This window comes from Cinclus cinclus, chromosome 1 (genome assembly GCF_963662255.1).
Source record: "Cinclus cinclus chromosome 1, bCinCin1.1, whole genome shotgun sequence".
In the NCBI taxonomy this organism is placed as follows: domain Eukaryota; kingdom Metazoa; phylum Chordata; class Aves; order Passeriformes; family Cinclidae; genus Cinclus; species Cinclus cinclus.
In genome coordinates, this window is record NC_085046.1 from 19,055,543 (window position 1) to 19,076,309 (window position 20,767).

General features: G+C 35.4%; 1 protein-coding gene across 1 annotated transcript in view; it reads right to left on the reverse strand.

The window, feature by feature from the left end:
- Positions 1–20,767, reverse strand: part of MALRD1 (MAM and LDL receptor class A domain containing 1) — a 236,579-nt gene that overhangs the window by 112,471 nt on the left and 103,341 nt on the right. The window contains exons 25-27 of the mRNA XM_062500144.1: positions 19,925–20,222; positions 4,082–4,327; positions 2,287–2,444 (exon numbers count right to left, since the gene is read on the reverse strand). Coding sequence (XP_062356128.1) covers positions 2,287–2,444; positions 4,082–4,327; positions 19,925–20,222 — 702 coding nt within the window. The remainder of the gene's footprint in view (positions 1–2,286; positions 2,445–4,081; positions 4,328–19,924; positions 20,223–20,767) is intronic.

Here is a 20,767-nt window from a genome sequence, read left to right on the forward strand (position 1 = left end):
GATGGTAATTACCTTCCCAGATCATCTCATCTTTTATTTTCTTTTTATTTTCAACTAAACACCACCTAGAGACCTGATATCACTAACATTGACTTTAAATCAAGGGATACTCAATCTGGTGTACATATCTCAGTATTGCAGTTTGAACGAGCAGGAGAAGCTTCAGTGTGACTTCCCATGACTATGTAGCGTGTTATTAGATTTTATTCTTACTGACACTGTTACATAGAAACTCCAATTAAAATACAGGCTTATGGGTCCTTATAAGCAGCATAACAGATGAAATTAAGTTGATCTGCAAAAAATCCCAGGTACAATGATGAGAATAATTTTTCCTATCTCCAGGTAGAATTCTTACTTTCATTAAAAGAATAAAAAAGAACAAGTCATGACTCAAACGTATTCTATTCACACTGCCTTTAAAAATATCTTTAAAATCCCTGGTGATGGGGGTTTAAAATAACATAAAAATAGTCTTGAAAGTTTATTATGATAATAAAATAAGGTGAATATAAAAAGAGGGCAATGTCTCAGAGGAATGAGAATAAAACATAGAAACAACATAAAGAATATTCTCAAAGCCTAGAAAAAAATTATTGATTGTCATAGAGAAAATTCCATAGTCTTATGGAAATTCAAAACTCATATATTTGAATCTTAGTGCAGAAAATAATTTCTATAGGCTATTATGATAGGGATAACTATCTAGAATAATCTTGCTCAGGTTAATATGGAAAAAAAAATAAAACTACTTTGTTTAATTTTTTACCAATTTTCCACCATTCTGAGAGTGGAAAAAATAATTACTGGACACAAACAACAGTGACACACAAACCAGTCACACATGCCCAATGCTGCTAGTCATTATTTTCCACCAAAGTTAGTTTAGAAGTTAGCATTTAACTAAAATTAAACAATCCTAAAATGCTTACAGTGCAGTAATGAAATGAGAACATATTCTGACATTTGAGTTAAGATAAATATTTACTTTTGCATTCTTTTTATGCAATGGAATATATTTTATACAGTGGGATCCATTTTTGTTTTCATTTTTTAATACATTAACAACTGAAAGTTATATTGAAAAGAAAAATATTATTTTTCTTTAATCTACTTGCCTCCTTTACAAATTTGAGCCTCTCTGGGAAAAAGAGCTGTATAAAAACATCTCAATAACTATACAGTTACTTGTTGAGTGGTTTACTGTTATTTGTAGGTGTTTGGACTAATTAGTGAAAAAAATCTCCCAATGCCTGTCAAAGGGTTCATTGTGTTTATATTCCAGGCAGACATATCCTAGGTTCTATCTCCAGATACTGAAGCCTGTTGAAATTTTTTATCTTTCAGACTTTAAAATTATTTTTATATTATCCAGAATATTGGAGAAATAATTTTTAATGATTTGTTTTCAATGAAAAAATATAATTTATCATTTAAAGTTAAGTCAGCCAACGTATGCATTGGAAATAAAACAGAAACTTTAATTCAGTTCACAAGACATTATTAGAGATATTGTAGGAAGCGAAGTTAACAGACATATGGCAAATAAATTGCACCGTGATTTATACTTGAATAACCAAAAGAGATGCACAGGGATGAACAATTTCTACAATTTCTAATAAAAATTAATTTTTACTCTGACCCATGTTATGATTTCAAAAATGTTTTTACAATCCTTTTTAATTCACAGCAGAGGAACAGCCAAATTTTTTTACAAATGTCTCAGTTTTCACTTGCAAATTAATAACTAGATAGTCTTTTAAAATAATTTTTGGTCATCTCACATTTAGTGAAAAAAAAATTTCTAAATAAAATTGTGTATTCAGTACCCGTTTATATAAAAAATAGAAATTATTTAATGCAGTCATATTTTTGAATTTCATTCTCACTTTGTTCATGCTGGTAATTTTCTTTTTGTGTCTCATCCCATCAGAACAGTAGGTCTGTATACTGATAAATACAAATAGGGATGTCAGCAAAATATGGCAATAGCTTTACATGGAGAAAATCAAAGAGAAAGATACTACACGTGAAGAGGGGGAAATAAAAAGAGAATTTTAAAATATTTTCTTTGGCTTTTCAGAGACGCTTCTCTTGGAAGAGAAGTGCTAAAAGCATTTTTAAGAGACAGGAGTAATAAAAGCCAGCACAGAAGCAGGAGGTGCGTGGGAGCTCTTCCAGTCTGTCAGCTAAACAACAGAATGTCACAATGCTGAAGCACTCTGCGGGAGCACGGACACCCTTATGGGTTTAATACATTCAAAAGAAAAAGGAAATTTTTGTTACCTTAATCAGAACCTGAATGTGTCCCATGGCTTTTGATGACTTGAAGTACCAGAAGCTCATCACACAAGCCCCACTTGATTCTTTCCACATGGAACTCTTCACATGGGCTTTTTCATTTATAAGGCTTATTGCAGTGGCCTCAAGATACAGGAAATGTCCTGAAATTAAATGATGTGTTACTGAAAAAAATGTTTTACATTTTCAAATTAGATTCCTCAACTCAGCAAAGTAAACGCAGAGACATATGAAGAACACTTCTCTCATAGGTCTCATACTAGTCAACCTCAGCTCAGGAGAAAACATCACCAATTCCTATTCCTTGTGGATTTCTTACATCAGGAATAAACTGGTGGTAGCGGCTTAAGATTTGGATGGGCTTGTGTAGAAGAGTGGAAACACTTCCACTTTTTCCAGCTACTTTGATTACATGTCCCTGCTGAACTGCAGTAGCTGCAATTCTGACAATACATCACACAATAGCCACATCATGATAAATTTCAGGATAAAGTCCCCTGAAAGGTAATCTTCACACTAAAGCCACACTATATAAAAACTTGTGAAACAAGAAAGAAACATTTACGAATTTATAAACCACTAGGTATCCCTAATGGTTCATATTACCTTTGGTCATTTTTATTCTGTATGAATATTAATGAACATATAAATTATTTAGTTAGAGGAAATTGCAAAAAAGATGCCTAGAGTTAATATTTTTCAACACTGATACAGTCCTTGAGTCTTCCATCTTTATTTTTAATCAGAAGCGTAAAAAATTCTCCCAAGTGTTCAAATTCATCTTTTTCCTTTGTACAAATAAGAAATGTGTATTTCACATAAACAAAAATGCATTATAAATAACACAAAAAATATAATTGCACATCTACCAATGTTTGCATATGAATTAGGCAAGAAAAAACTTACTTCACTTGGTAATGCATAAACAAATGGGCTCATTCTAACTTTGACAAATCTCTGGCTCAGATATGACCATAGATGTTTGCCATGGTATTATGGGACAAGAAATTTGCTTTTTCCCTGAAGTAAGCATATATTTAACAAGTGTAGTGGTGTATTTGTGATAATACTTTTAAGATACATATTACTCGACAATGCAAATTAACGTTTTTCCTACATATTTTGAAGTTTATTGAGTTTTGTCCTTCAGCCATTTATAAACATTCAACAATTACTGTCATGCCTTTGTGCAACTCTGCTGTGAATATTTCAATTTAAGGTCAGTTCTGACCTCAGCTTTGGTAATATCTTTGTCTGAGCTATAGGACCTTCAAAAGCAAAGTAGGAAAGTACAGAGCTTGTAGCAAGAACAAGAGCAGATAACTGAGTGCTTTGGCCAAAACAAACCAGGAGACGCACTAACAAAGGAGCTTTGTTTATTTAAATTTATTTTTTTAACATTATATAAAATTAAAGTATGAATAGTCACTATGGGAAACTGTAAGCTTCCTGAAAATGACCTCAAGCTCTGGAGGAGTGGGACCCAGTGGATGGATCTCAGAGCTGAGCTAACTCACCCTTGCAAATTGCAGCCAGACCAAATGCATCTCTCCAGACAAGTATCAAATTATCTTACCTGACTCATATGAGAAACAACTAAGATTCAATTTTCTCAAATTAAAGTTACTGCACAATGGTAATTAATATTTTTATATTGTAATACATCTAATTCATTAAAAATGACAGCCTGATCAGAGATTTTAGAACTCCCCAGCTGCCCGTGAACGTATGAGACGTTTCATGAAGACAATTTTACCTTATTTGTGAACTGACAACATACCAGTTCTATTTCCAAGCGTGTGGTCCTTGGGAGGTCTTAGACTTTGAGGCAAGCTGACCCCTAGCACCCAGTTAAAATTGTCAGCCAGGGAATTTTGCCAGCCACATCTGCCATTCTCAAAGGTGCAGGAAGTTCCGCATTCACTCTCGTCTGTATTATCCCCACAGTTGTCTTCAAAATCACAGCTTTGTTCTGGTCTGTAACACTTGCCATTCTGGCACTGCCTATGGCCATGTGAGCAGGAGCCTGAAAAGAGAAGAATGAGGGTGTCCTGGTGAATCACAGTGCCGTGCATCCCAGCAAGGTTACTGGAAGGTTACATTTCAGAGAGCTAAATATTTAGGAGGAGGAGGGTGGTCCAAAGCAGTTTTATTAAAAGCCTTTGGTTCCCCTGAAGTACCAATCCATTATCAGTTTATTTCTTTTGTATTTTTCAAGTGATTGCCTAAATAAATGACTGTTTCCCTTGTAAAGCCTCAGAGGGCAAGCTCCAGCCAGGCATTCCATCACTAACAAAGCTTTCTAGTCTGACTTAATTGCTGGCATTCTCCTTTCATGTGGTGTTGGATTAAATCATTTTATTTTAGCTGCAAAGTTGAGCTACTTTAGGAGCTGTAATTTGGAAGAAAAAAACTTTTCTGTTTTAACTACAGACATTTGCCTTTTAATGGATTTTTTTTTTTTACAAGATCAGTAGGTTGACGGTGTCCTTTTTGTGCAGTCTTCCTGCCATTATTGAGGGATAATTCTGCTATTGTATAGCCTAAAGATTGTAGGACTCAGATCACAGGATCTATTTCCAAGTTTAATGTTTTCATTTCAGATCAGTTTCTGCAGGACTCTGAATAAAACATAGCAACTTTAGTACATTTAGTAATCAAGAAGTGAAACTCAACATTCTGGAATGGACCCCTTCCCACTTTGTACATTCTGCTGTGCCAGAAATAAATGAACAACTATAATTTTACTTAAAAATAGGAGTATGAATATATGAGCTCAACAGACAAAATTAGAATATGCACATGTCTAAAAGTTGCACAAGTACAGGGAGAATCTGAGTGAATTAATACTGAAAATCACATGGTGCTAAATACTTGTTTCCATTTCCACTGTATTAAAGGAGCTAAATGACATACACATAAGGCTGGATTTCATTAAGAGGTCTGAAAAACTGATTTATTAATAAAAAGAGGATAAGAGACAGAGTATTCAGTTGTCATGTTGGCAACGTCCATCCCACAGCATTTATTTCAGCCAGACTCGAAATTACAAATACTCCAAAGCGAAGAAACATTGTCAGAATCCTTTCCTGTAGGTTTTGGGTCACCTTATTTCTAGATATCAGCTAAAGAAAACAAGTGTTAACCTCTCTTTTGCAAATTGATATCCTCCTAACACAATTCTTATTAAAAAAATGTAACATGCAAATACATATTAGAATGTGATAGAAATATCTAGATGATTCCCAGGGAAATTATTATTTTTGAATTACTGATTTCTTAGCAAGATAAAAATATGTATCAGATTTGCTCCAAAAGACTGTGTATGATTTGGCTTTTAACAATTGCTCAGAAAAAGGAGGAAAAATTCCCGATCAAGAAGAAGAAAGGGAGAATAAAAACCTAATCCTGGCTTTGAAAGTCAAGAACATCAGGCAAAGATCTCCAAACCTGGCGACACACTTGAAGTTCACAGCTACAAGTTTATAAAAGCATCAGTGAAATTTTTATTAGTACACAATCCCTGAAAATGGTCCTGATCAAAAGAAAGGTGCCATAGAATGGATGAATCAGTGTCCATTAGAACCTTCTATCAATCTCCTTCAGAATTTCAGTAATCTGTGTTGCATCCCAAAGAGTGACAGAGATTTATTATAAAATTGCTGCCTAATTTAAGTGATATATATTTTTAGGATACTTTTAGGAGCTAGTTATTACTATTCCACTTTTCAGTGATTGCAGTAAGAATTTAGCAAAAGATTTATTTTGTCAGCAAACTAGGAATTTAAATTTCAGGATGCAGTTCCTGCCTTGAAATATTTCCCTTTGCAGTTCAATGATCAAAAACTGCAATAACTATTGAAGTTTATGGTCCTTTTGTAGCATTGTTTCCAATCTCAAGTTTAAAAAAAAAAAAAAAAAAAAAAAGAGTTGAAAAGTGGAAGTCTTTGTTTCCTGAGGAAAAACAAAAAAATCTGTCTTGAATCCTGGCATGAATGAAACTTTCCAAGCATGTGTAATGAATGATATTACACTGCCTGAGTCTGTAACGTGACTTGTTTCTGGATGCACTTCCATAGTATAGCTTCTCTTTAAATGACATTTCTAAGGCTTTAAAACTGTAGGAAAAAGATTTCACCAAACAACCTCCCCTCCCCACAGAAAACAACCCTACAAGAAAAAGAAATTTTTTTTGAGAGTTCCCTTTCTTTCTTTCCTAATTTTTCTTGATATTAATTGTTCAAACACTCTGTTATATAGAGTTCTGTGGGTATGAAAGATATATTCAATTGAGAGGAACTTCTCCTTAACAAGGTTCAGTACATTTTTCCTCCAATCAGTGTTTCTTGAAGATTATTAATGGGTAGACTTTTTGTCCTATGTGCTAACTGCATAGACACACTGGGCTGCAATAGACTCTTAGGGGCTCTTAGAGCCCCTTTCAGATAAACATCTTCTATCTTATCTTTAGATGTATCCTTCAGATAAATAATCTTTGAATTGAGGAAGATTTGTACAACAGAGGAAAACAGTTGCACCAGTTAATAATCCCCTTGTTTATATACCCTGAGGAAATCAACAGGTAAAACATTTATACCTGTTTTTAGAAGGATTCATCTCCTTATTTTATAAGCGTGTTTTTCTTAAATATATTTTGAAAAAAGTAAAACTGTACCTGCAAAAATCAAGAGAGAAAATATTTTTTTCATGAGGACAACCTTTCTTATTGTTGAAAACTGAGGCAAACAAGGTGTCAAGTACTCAGCCTTTTCATCATTTTTTCCTCATATTCCCCCCTGTAGCCAATAAGGAATGGAGGTATTCCTTGACACTCCCTTTGTTATTAATATATTCATAAAAATATTTTGTATTTTCCTGTCCAGAAGTGGCCAGACTATATTCTAATTTGGATTATTTTAAAGTTGTTAAATTTAATAAATTGTTAATCTTCTTAAACTTCTTATATTTAATTGGATCAGCATCAGTGTTTTCTAAACTGAGACTAAATAAAATGAAAAATAGTTTACAATTATTGGAATAACCCACCAATAGGTGGGAAAATCTAGAGCTGCTTTAAAATATTTGCAAAAATTTTATTAACATTCACATACCTACAAGGATACCTGTTCTTAAATCAAAGCTAGAGCTCCTGTAGAACCATAGTCTGGTACAGAGGCCAGAGTAATTAATCAGCAGACTAAGAGTTTGACATTCCAGGGATAGGGGCTCTCTGGATAATTTAGATCTCTGACTTTTCCCTGCAAAAATTACTCCATTATCCTTCTTGTTCTGAGTTGACATTACTGTATGACTGAAATCTATGTGTCCTTACAAAAATAATTTGTTAACAAGAACATCTTTCCTCTAGCATCTCACCAGTATAGCCCAAGGGCACAGAGAAAAGTGCCTTCGTCACTGTTGATGCATAGTAATACTCACGTGTCAGTGCAGAAATGTGAAAAATGCATCTCATTTCAAAAGCAAATCTTTAGAAATTAAAAGAATTTTTAGACTTTCAGATGTTGGGGAAAAAAAAGATTTAAAAAGTATTATATTGTATCAGCTTATTTTTTAAGGAAAAAGGTTTTATTGTCTTGAATTGAGTGCAAACATTTTGTTTTGTAAGCTTTGCAAGTACTCTGACATATTGGTCTGCATTCTGAACAACTGAAAGTTAGAAAAAGAACAGCTTGAGTTCATTTGCAAAAGGGACTTTTAGAAGAAACTCTTAAATGTGCAAGTTACTGCCATGACAAAGAGTAGACAAAAGCTACTTTAACAACCAAAACTTCCTCAATTAATTTCTTATCTTGACCATTTCCACACACAAACACAAGAGAATTTTTTTTCCAGTAATCAGATCTGGTAATATTCAATCTCAGAACCAAAAAGAACCAAAAACATAAACAGCAAGATAGGCTATTGTTGTTCAATATTATTTTCTCTCTCCATGACAGAACACTGAAGAATCTTCTTTGTTTTGTTTGATGGTACTTCGTTATTAGAAAAGTACTGATTTTTATCAGTCACTCAATACACTTTCAGACATATCCAATTTGTGACACATTCAATGGGTCCTAACAAGGTCCTTTACTTTATTTAAGGTTACCAGAAATTCTGGCCTGAAGTCAAGAGGGGCTACTCAGTGCCTCTTCATGCTGAGTTTACTGCATATACTATAAGCAGGGAAGTGCTAAAAACAATATTCGAAAGAGCAAAAGATTTAGTTTCAATTTCTTAGATGCATGTGGATATGCACTCACTCAAAAGAAATAAAAAGAACAGGTTTTGATTAGAGAAAGATGCACAAGGTCTTTTTAACTCCTCCAATCCTACAGTGCTGGCACACTAATATCTTCGGTACTAGAAATAGTGCATACTTTCCAGGTTGCTTGAGTAATTCTACACCTATTTATTCTATAAAACATGGTAGTAGGGCAGCTTAAAAGGAAATTTTCATTTACTTTTTTCAGGTTGTAAATCCCCATACTGAATAAGAAGAGACCTAGGCCTGGATCCATTGAAAGATACTCCTTCCATTGCAATAACATCGACTGGTTTGTTCCTTGACAGAAAACTGAAACAAGATATACACTACACATTAATATTGTTACTCCAGTGCTAATCAGCTGGTCTATGTCTCCAACATGAAGAAAAGGACAAGCAAGGAAAACTGTTGGGACAGGACACACGCTTAACGGGAACAGTGATACATCAGTTCTTTTATAGAGGCTTCTCTTTCCAAAGCCATGTTGAAATTTATAACCTATCTTCTTGAGGGTGGACAAAGAAATACTAAGAGAAAAGAAATTTATATCTAGTTTTTAAGCAAAGCTTTTTCAGAAACAATAATATTCATCATATGCATCTGCTACAGTGAGAAAAACTAAATACTAACTAAAGTGAAAAGCTTAACTCACACATTTGGGTTTATGTTTAGCAAAAATCCAAAATAAAATTATATTGAACAAAATTTTGGGTTGCCATGTTCTGGGTTAAATAAATGAAATCTAAATATTTACTGCCTGAATTCTTTATTAAAGACACAGAAAAGGAAACATTCCTTAGGTATCAGATCCACAATACTAGAAATATGTCAAAAAGTTGCTTCATGTCCTTTAGAAGTACAACTTGAAGCTCACATAAAATGAATGCTATGTAACTGTAGACTGACATCTTGCCTGAAGCAGGTCAGTGTAACCGTGCTTTTATGAGAGCCTGGTCTGCTGCATAACTGGTGACATCTCTACCTTAGAGCCCAGAACAGTTTAGTTGTGACCTCTGGTTTAATGGTCCAACTGCTGATTGTTTGGAGAGTGGAAGAAGGTATGGGTATGGCATCTGCATTTGCTGGTGCTGAGAGCAGGCTCTGGTCAGTGGTTTCAGTGGCTGCATTTCTGATGCGAAAAAAGTCTGGAGATTGAATCTAAAGTATGGCTTGAAGTAAAGCAGACACCCATAAATCAGAATTGTTTGAGAATGAGAAATGGGTTGTCCAAACCCTGAATAGCTGAGGTATGTCATAAGGGAATTTCTACAAGGAGATCAATCAAAAGTTGGTTAAACAGTGAAATAAAAGCATTTTATGATGTTATAACTGAATCTGAAGGGGGAGAGATCTTCACTGGCTGCACTGAAATATGTTTGTTTTATATTCTCTACCATACCCCAAGCTGTTGCCCAAAGCACAGAGAGGAAGGTGAAACTGCAGTGCAGTGATAAATCAGCCTTGTACAACTTGCCAGTGCTGCTGGACTGTGCTCAGTAAATGTGGCAGGTAGAAAAGGTGAAAAGCACTTCCCTCAAATCCTACTCAAAGCCTGACCAACCAGCTCTAATTTAGAATCCCTGCTCTGACTCTGAGACCAGAGGGGAGGACACTGTCCTGGTCAGATTTAACCTTGGTGAGAAGGGACAGTGGACATGGAGTCCCCGAACCTGAGAACCACTGGTTCCAGAACTGAAAGTAGAAACTAAAGCTTGTTGTGAAACCTTTCTCTGGCAAACAAAGGCATGTAAAAACACATAGCATAAGCTTATAAAAGCCTTTCTGTTATACATCCACAAGATCTCAGATGTTTTCCAGAAAATGGCACTTTCTTTGCTATGTTAGACTCTATGAGGTGGTCCAGTCACATCTTTAATTTGACATAAGACCGTTCAATATTCAAAGGGAAGATAACAAAAAATACATCTATTATCAGCTAGAGATTTCTACTACTTATGAATACCAACCTCTTCCTGTAAATCAGTATTAATATTCAACAATACAAATGAATACTACAAAGGAAATTGTTCTGGAGAATTCACATTTGTGTACAGATGGGATTAAAGTGAGAAAGCTGCAAGAAACATAAATTGCTCAGAATTTCTGTAGAAAATGTCAACATTTACACACAGCTATATTTAAACTCTTCAGAAATATGTGAGTAAGGGCCTGGTACAGGAGAAACTAAAACTGCCCAAAAGTGATTAAACTGAATGCCATGACCCCTATGAATCCTCATCTGTCATTATTCAAGAGTAAATTTCAGGATTACTGTTTTTAGCACCTTCATCTGAAGAGGACATGATGATTAAAACATTGATGCCTTGAACAGCCTTCCACACACATTTAAGCCTCTACTGAAGAGGTCAACAAGAAAATTAAAACTGCCTTATGCTTGATGGATGAGAAAGATACCAAAAAAGTCCTTAATGACACAGTATCTTATGGAAATGTAGTTTCAAATATGTACAGCTTTTCCCTTCCTCTGAGTTGCATATTTGTTCTCAGACACGAAAGAAAAAGACCACAATTGTATCTATAAAGCCAGGAAAAGTGCTTTGAGCTGAAGTCCTGAAAGCAGCAAGAATTACACTTGGCACTGTTATGCTGTAATATTGTTACACTGTCTCCTAGTGTGATTAAGGGAAATTCTGTTCCTTATCTTTCTTCCAGCCATTCAACATGTGTTCATGTTTACCAGCACACTTTGAGGTAAGCAAGTAGTAGCACATCTGCTCAGCAGGTGACTGAACATGGAAAGAGCAGAGCAGTTCATGGTTAGAAAAACAACCCCAATGAAATTGCTTGATGACACTTCAGAGGATTTCCACATAACCTCTGCCATTCAGATTTCCTCTGCTTGGAAAGGAAAGCAAGGGAAATACAGAGAAAAGTACCAACAGTCCTAACATCCAAAAAACAATACTACCTAAGCCCCTCGTATTTACCTAGACCAAACCATCACCACAAAGTCCAAAAGAAGCTGAGTAATTTCTTACACAATCTTTTGAAGATTTGACAAATTTCTTGATCTACTGCTTGTCATCAGAGTGGATTTCGTGAGCAAAGGAGATACTGCAGACAGGAGAACTGCCAAAACCTCAACTCTGGACCTGAGGAGAGCAGACCTCAGTCTGCTCAGGGAATTAGTTATGAAAGTTGCCTGGGAAAATGTTTTTGCAAGTGCTGGGGTCCATCAGTGCTGGCCCCCTTTTAAACATCATCTCCTAGTAAAGGCACAGGAGCAGGCAATTCCTAAATGTCAGGAGTCAAGCAGGTGAGGCAGAAAGCCATCTTGGTTAAACAGGAATTTGCTCTTGGAAACAGGGCAAAAAAGGAAGGTGTATGGCCAGCGGTAGCAAGGGCAGGTGACATGGGAAAAACAGAGGTGCTGCTTGCCACTGTAGGGAAAGAATTTGCACGGCAAAAGTTCAGCTGAGCAGAACTCTGGGGAACAATAAAAAACATTTTTTAAAATATATTAATGGCAATCGACCTAATACAGGATGAGGATGGTTTTTTCACAAAGAGGGCCATAGACAAGGCAGAATTGTTTAACACATTGTTAGATGCTTGTCTTCAACATGGATGATGGAACAAGGGGCTGATTTGACTTTTGATTGTGGTCCTTCCACAGGCGAGAATGCTTAATAAATTTTGACACTTAACAGTCTCTATACCACTTATTTGTGTATTAACTTTGCTTATCCTAACACTAAAGAACAGCCAGGCACATCTTGGGATAGTTAGGTACCTCACGAAAGTTCAAATAGCATTTTACTTGGAAGTCATATTCTGTTGAAAAACTGGAGAACAAAAAAAAAAAAAAATCAGAGAATGAAAATGAAGCTGTGCAGTGCCAGAAATGAAGCACACAGTAGAATCTGAACTTTCGAATAAAGTTTACAAGCATCTTGTTCAAAATAATGTTTTGCTTTGTCTATGATGCACCTTATTAAAAACGTAAATTCCTAACTAGAAATGTAAAACGTAGTCCAAAATGACTATTGATATTTTAAAAACAAATACTTAAATACTTCTGTTCTTAAGAAACATTTGAGTTAAGATCTTGTTTCCTACAGCTGGAGAAGGAGAACAAAGAACATCACTTGTCTTCAGTCTTAGCCACATACAGAAATTTTGTTCCAGGATATCTAGAATATTCAAATGTCCAGCAAAGGTGTACTGCACTAAAGGTAAAATAGGAGTAGATTCTGTGAAAAATAACTTTTTTTTTTTTTTCAGATTGCTTTTCTGTTGCAAGACTTAATAGTAGAAACATCTAATATTTCTAAGAATGTTCTGTACTGTAACATAATTTCTCTACTTTTAGATATGTGAGGAAAAGTTGTTATCGACAAGTAAGAGCAACTTTTTATCCAGTTCTTGCAAAGTTGTAGCTTTCATGTTCTCAGTTCACCCAAGGAAAGGCCAGCCCTGAATGTGGAATAGGTAACACAGAGAAATGTCTAATAATGAGAGCTAATAATGACAACAGCACTGGTGGTCCTGGAAAGCTCAGATTTGGTAAAAGTCTTCTTATTTAGTTCTCCCAGTAGAGAGAAAATGAAAGAGCAGGGCTCTTTAAGAGGATTCTCCTTTATAAATATAGTACTAGAAATTCCTCTTACAATTTTTGGAGTAGGTTGGTAACAACAGCTGTTCCCAAACCTCAGCTACTCATTGCCAAACGGAATTACCAGCTCATACTATGAATGTTGATATAAATACCTGCCCTCACCTGCTGCTCAGAGACTCTCATCAAACTGGCAGCACCGAAAATTCTTTTCTCCTGACCTTATACTTATTTGGATGCCTGCTCTGGGACATCTTTCTCAGAAAAAAGTCCATGGAGACCCAAGATCTAAAGAAAGTTTTGAAGTTGTTAAACAGTTTTGTGAAACAGAAAAACAAGGGCTGACAATGCCCTACACCTCCAAGGACCTTAGACTACATTAATCATGTTCTGAGATGACATTAATCACATTCTGCTGGCCAGTTTCTAGTGCTGTAATCAGTTATGGGCCCAATTCAGGCTCCGCTCTCATCTGACTGTTGATCCAAAGAATTTTTCATCTTTAATTTCACTATTAGGTCTGAGAATAACTAGTGGAAATTTTTTGTTTCTTTGACATAAAATTATATTTAAGTATGCGAAATGTCTGCACATTATGTGTACTTTACTGTATGTTCAAATATTGTTACTGGTTAGGGACTGAAATGTATCCTATGTCCCCAGAGAGTGGTGGAAAAAAAAATTAACTTCCTTAAAATTACAACCCATTCTACCTTTTTTTTTTTCATTATTTGGGAAATCAGACCAGTAAATAATATATGATTTTCTTTTTTAGTTTAGCAAATGGACACACTGCTTTCAAACCATTATACAAACTAGTAAGGTTAGAGCTCAAAATAAAAGGAGATAGACACAGAGTCCAAGCTGCAAACCAGCAATTGTGGAATTTTAAAGGTGGTGCAAGGATAATATTTCTAGTTAAATTGATAAAGTACAATTATTACAATTACATGGATTTAGAATTTAATTGGAGAAAGCTCCACAGAATTAGAAAATCTACCACTCAGATCTGGGCTACATGTTTTTCTCCTTCACAGTCAATTAAAGGGGAATTTTAAACCATAACATGTGCACAAGATATGAAGGAGATGAATTCAAGCAGTATTAATGACTACTTCATATTGAAAAGTAGTAGCTTTATACCAGGCTCCTAAACCAATCCACATATTCTACAGTATTTCCACCATTTTTCTGAAAAAAATATAAGTGATTGTATAATGTACTTGACAGGAGAGAGAGAAAAATTAAACATGTAGATTTCATGGTTTTAAAATACCACAATGATAAACCTTTTGTATTATTGAAAATGAAAGTTTCCTCTTGCAAGGAACTTTATTCTAGATACATCTGAGAATATGCTGCTGTTCAGGTACCAAAGAAGAAAAAAAAAATACAGTCTGCTCTACATAATCAAGGCAACTACATAGACAGATTCAATCTTGCAAACTAAATGATGAGTTGTCTTTATATGCTTGTTTTCGTTTGGGGGTTTTTGTAGAGGGTCTTTGTTTAGTTGGTTGATTGGTCTTTATTAAGCTTTTGTTGTTGTTTTGGGGCTAATTGTTTATTTTTGTTTGATTTCAGGTTTGTTTTTATGTCTTTCTCAAAACAGGTTTTAAAATGCTTTAGAAATACTACTTTATTCATTTCACATCCTGTTCTCTCAGTCAATGGTCAATGCTGAGTGTTTCAAACCAAGCTATAAATGTTTTGTTATTTCATTAGTTCTGCATAAAGTGATTTTTTTTCCTCTTTTCAGTAGATCACATTATGTACTGAAGCATAAAATTTTATTATTCTTGTAATTATATATTCGTTACAAAAATTACCGAAGTTATTTCTATTTATCTATTTGGAAACTTTTATAGATCTAATTATAACTGCAAAAAAGTGATATAAGCAATACCCTTTAACCTTTAACAAATACTCTAGAGTTTTGAACATTATTTCAAATTAAAATATATTTGGCAAATCTGACTTCCTGATTATTCTACTACTTTGTGTATATTAATTGTAATTATGTTGCTGACCAAATTCTATATTTTGTTTTTTTTGTGAAGTGGAAATTTGTACTAAAATAATTTAAAAATCAGAATGGAATAAAATCCTCATCAACCAAACCAAAAACATCCCAAGGAAAGAGCAGGCAAACAGCAAGACTTTATTCTTTAATGTTAACTTTTAAGGAACAAGAGAAGTGCCTGAGTCATGAGTTCAGAAACTTTGCCAGTGATATGAAAATATTCAGGGTGATATACACTAGAATGAATAATAGGAAAAGTTTTTTGTGAACATGAACCTGCTTATTGGGACTGTACCCAGTGCAAGTTATGAACTGAAAAACCTTTCTGACATCAGCTGCCACTGCAGGACATTCACTTTCTTATAATCCCTGCATATGGATATATATATATGCAACATCCATGTATTTGGATATGTATATAAAACATGTACATATATTTGTATAGGGAACATCCAGCCCCCAGAGGTGCATCAGTTATTTTATACAACTACAATGGAGATAAACAGTCCCAGTTTAGCAAATTAATTCCACCCTGAGCGACTGGCAATGAAATGTGATGTTACCGAGTTACACAGAACAGCACAGCCCATCTTTCACAGGTTCTGGAATCCTATCACTACCACTCCTAAAGAGTGATATAGCACAGTACTGAAGCAGTTCCAGGAACAAAAAAGCCCAATGTTCAAAAAGGACAAAACAATCAAGGTTTTAGGATTCATCAGGAAAGAGAGAAAAACAACCATTTTGTTACAGTATCATGCCACTGGTCACTCATTTCCTAAATGCTCTACATAGACCTGATTTTACAATCCCAGAAGGGTATAGTGGATTTTTTTAAAAGTCAGAGAAAGAAAAACATGAGGAATAATTTCCATGTAAGAAATAAGTTTAAACTCTTTCAGAGTATAATGTTGCTTAAGGATGATTGAACAGAGAACAATATGGACTAGGCGTGTTTGGCTATCCACCATGTTCAGTAGAAAGAGGGTAAAAACAGTCACTTTCTTAGCAAGTTGCAGAACTGTACAACTTGCTGCAAGAAACGAGAAGGGAGCTGTACTTCTGAATGTGCTTCTAGGAAAACCAGGCTCCATAGAGAAGGCAAATGCATTAAGGTTTACTACATATCCAAAGCTTCATTAAGTCTCCTGAAAAAGAAATATTAGGAACATTAAGAGGAAGTATCATATATGTTCAGCATCTCACTGACAGCAGAGGAGAGGATATCAAGTGAAATGGACCTTGATGTGATCCTCTGTTAATATTCCTATGTTCTCACAGTTCTCAAAGACATGTTCCACTCTTCGGAGAATTGCTTTTAATTTGCTGAAAATAACTATCTTCTCTACAAAACTGAAGTCAGCAGATACCAGTTCTCTAGTCTCTGGGAATAGCTTTTCTTTATTGGAGCCTGCTAATCTGATCAGGCAGCCCTTGGCAGCTGTTGTATTCCCAGGTGAATGGTAGGAGACATGAGCAGAATCTCTGATGGAGGGATCTGCAATTTTTATACTCAGTAACAACACTGCAGGAGGGAAGGGATAGAAAGAAGAGAGGAAAACCAAGTTAAGAGATCATGGAATTTTTTTCAAATACATCATGTCTCTTTTGTAAACAACTGCAAGTATAAAATATTATTAATGGATAACTTGTGGATACCTATTCCAACATTAATCTCAATGGGCTGCAATGAAGACAGCCTAACTCACCATGGTATTCACCACAGGCTGCAGGGGCATCTCCTGGAGATTCCTGCAGCACCTCCTCCTGGCTCCTTTTTCCCTGACCTTGGTACCAGCAAAGCTCTTTCTCTTGCATATTCTCACCTCTCTCTCTGGCTGCAATTGTTTTTGTGCAACAACTTTTCCCTTTCTTAAATCTGTTATCACAGGGATGTTGCCACCATCACTGGTGGGCTCAGCCCTGCCCCGCAGTGGTCCATCCTGCTGTCAGCTGGAATTGGTTCTGTCAGATATGAGGGAAATTTCTGGCACCTTCTCAGAGAAATCAGCCCAGTAGCCCCCTGCATCCAAAACCTTGTCACACAAGCCAAATACAGAAACAACTGCAACTTTCACAAGGCTCAGTGTGGTCTCTTCCTGGGCTCATGTGGATATAGGAAGCCTTTTACACAAGGCAGAATCTAACTCAAAACCCTTACCATGCTGCCAAGACACAGCAACAGGCACAAATAGCATTGTCAGAATAAAATTGTTTTTGCATTTTTCTCCACACAGTACCATTATATCACATGAGCAAAAACTGATGTTCATACAATGAAAATTTGATAAGGGCCAGCTTAAATGATGTTTATTGTTTCTCAGGCCCAGCAATGTAAGTGCCCTCAGTGGCTTTGCAGTTCAGCACTGTTGTTGCTAAGCAGCATATTGAGAACAATCTACAGTACCTTGTAGTTTACAGAAACACTACAATGCTAACTTTCAAATTTACTTTTTCTAGCTGTCCAGTGCTCACTTCCAATCTTTAAACATTACTGCATGTTTAGCTGAATGAAACAGCCACCTTAGAACATATTTTTGTTAATGTGAAGAATTTCAAGGTGTTTAAATAGAGTCAGGGAAAAATTCTTAACAGTGAGAGTTCTGTGTCACAGATGTGAACATTTAATGATTCTGTTCTATTTCATCTTTATACTACATTCACTGCCATATGACTCTATGCACAGAAATAACAAGCAAAGACTATTTAGTATACTTCTCTTACACAGTGATATGGCTCAATAAGGCTCAGAAGAATCTCCTTTGATATGTGCATTACAAATATTATCTAAAAAAACCAAAAAATAGAAAAGTGATTTTATTAGAGTAGACATCACAAACTACAAATTTCTCTCTTAAAGCGGAAACATTTTTTACTTTCTTAGCAAATATATTCCCCAGTTGGAGACATGAAGGAAATAGATCTTTGCTGCATGATCTCTTCATCCTCAGAAACTTTAAAAAAATTAATCAATGGATATAGGTGGTTTACTTTTGGTTAAACTTTCCTTTATTTCTACATATAAGCAGATAAGTCTAGGGCTGCAGATTTTTGCAGCTGATCATCATGGCCATTCTAGCTGGTTCTATTTTTAAGAACTGCACTACATAGCACTTTTCACAACATCCACCATCCATTTTGCCACAGTTCAGAGCACTTCTATAGGCAGAAGCAGACCCACTAACAAGCAGCGATGCAAATAGATACCACTGCCAAGTAACAGCTGTAAGTTGAATCCCCCAGGGGGTCATGCCAACCTTTATCCTGGATAAGTAAAATTAGTCAATATAAAAAATATGGTTTGTTGTAAGGATGAATTTAAACCCTTGCCCTGAAGTGTTATTGTGAACCTCTGAAGTTCACAAGGTACATGTTAGATGAGCTACACTAAGAAATCAGTCTCTGGTGGCTCTTTCCTGAGATTTTAGTATCTTTTTTTATTACAAAACATGAAAGTGTTTTGGAACATCCTTTACAATCAAAACCAAAGTTTTTAAAGCTTCTAACATTGCCACAGGGACTTGCATCTTCCATTAAGAGGACAGAGTCTGAATACAACAAAAATAATCAGAAAGTTTGGCTAGTGTTCCTCCTGGGGTAATGTTCATATAAAGCTGAACTTTAAAATACAAATCTTATTTGAAATAAATTTCCATGACTGGCATGGCAGAAGTAGGAAGCCAACAGTACTAGAACTGGCACCTTATCAGAGAGATGTCTGGAAAATTTTGCCCGTATCCTTCCTGCTTATCTTGTGCTCAAAGTTCAGTGCAATTTCTTGGGTTTGATGTAGTCTCATCAGTGTTATTTCCCAATGCCTGAGCAGTGCTTCATGACATCCTAAAGGGGAAGGCTACTCATTAGCAGCAGCAACAAAGCAAAGTTGCTTGCATAAATTAATGATCCATTCTCGTGGTAGTCCTTGACACTGGGAAATATTAACTTTGCTTTATTGATCAGAAAGACAGAGAAGTGAGATAAAATTACTTTCTGCAGCCATGCAGGAAATTTGTAGTAGGCCCAGGAAGAAAATGCATCTCCTAAATTCCACTTTAGGGGGTTACATTTCAGTAGCTCTGTGATAAATGGGGAAGAAGGAAAAAGATTTGTCCTGTTCTGTCAAAAAGAGTCTCTCCTTCATCATTTGTGTCCAAGCAAATACTGCTAAGGCATAACATCAGTGCTTTCATGAGTAGCTCTTACCTTGGGCTTATTGGGATCCATCCCCATCTAGACTGTATCATTTCTGGTAAATGTTTTCTAAGCGTTATTTCCCTAGTGGAGTAAGTGAGGATGGTGCTAATAATTGCACTGATGCTGATACCATAGCACAGAGGCAGAAGATGGATATGGTGCCTAAGAATATTAGTAGCAATTCCTACCAGCCAAAAACCATTAAACCTGCTGGCCATATTGCAAACCATCCATATTAGCTCTGTCCCACTCAGCTCTTCATTCTACAACTCTATTTTAAAACTTTTGATAAATAAATCCTACTGAATTAAGCAGGATATTGGCTAATTGTACATGGCTGAACAGGAAGATTTGCAGATTCACAACGGTTGACTCAGTACCGAAACAACGATTTTGTAATATGAATTTAATATAATTTAATGGACAGCCTAAAAGTGTTGGAATTTCTACAGATCTTTAGCGAGATATGTATTTCTGTCTTGAAAGAGAGACAAAGAAATTAAAATAATGTTTCTATTCCTTCTTTCCAAACATACATAGACTGTCCATAGCAGGAACATACCTATTGGAGGTAGTTTTGTGGGTTCTGTTGGTAAAAACTCCTGGGATGGTAAGCACTCCCTGGAAAAAGTGAGGTCATCAAGTGCTATGCCATCACTGGGACCCTCTCCAGCCATCCCTTCAAAGACAACTTGAAAATCTTCATCTCCATCTCCAGACAGGGTCAGTGCCTTGCGCTGCCAGAAATTTCCCTGGTTTCCAGTAAGATTAAGGAGAATTTTTTCATGTTTCAATGTAGTTCTCTGGTAGACAATCAATGATCCGATGTGAGCTCCATACATATGATAATAGAAAATTATCTGTAAGCAAAAACAAGAGCATAAAGTATGCAATAGGCAATTTCAGTCAAATTCTGCCATTGTATTTACTCCAATTCTTAAACTGAGCATTACTAATAGCATTCAGAGCAGTCATTAATTTTGCTGATTAAAAAATATTTTAATCAAAAGACAACAAAACAGCTTACTAGTGACAATTCTTTAAATATTCCATAAGACTTCAAAACCAGCATTAAAATATTCAACAGCAGATCCTGCATCCCCTTCAATGACATGCGCATTTAAATATAAAAGAACTAAAATACTTTTTTAAGGAAACAGACGAAGGGAGTGGTGGCGTTTACAATATAGAAAGCAACTTCAGTTTGCTGAAGTATTTTCTGGTTAAAAATGTGTTTATGTATATATAGAGTGTGCAATTAAAAAATAATTCAGTCTACATTGGACACAAAATTTCTTCATGGACATATGCAAACAAAAAAAAAATCCCTAAAATGTATGAGATACTTGGATTTGAAAACAGTGATTTATTTATTTTTAGTAAAAATGGGGAAATTTTAAAATAC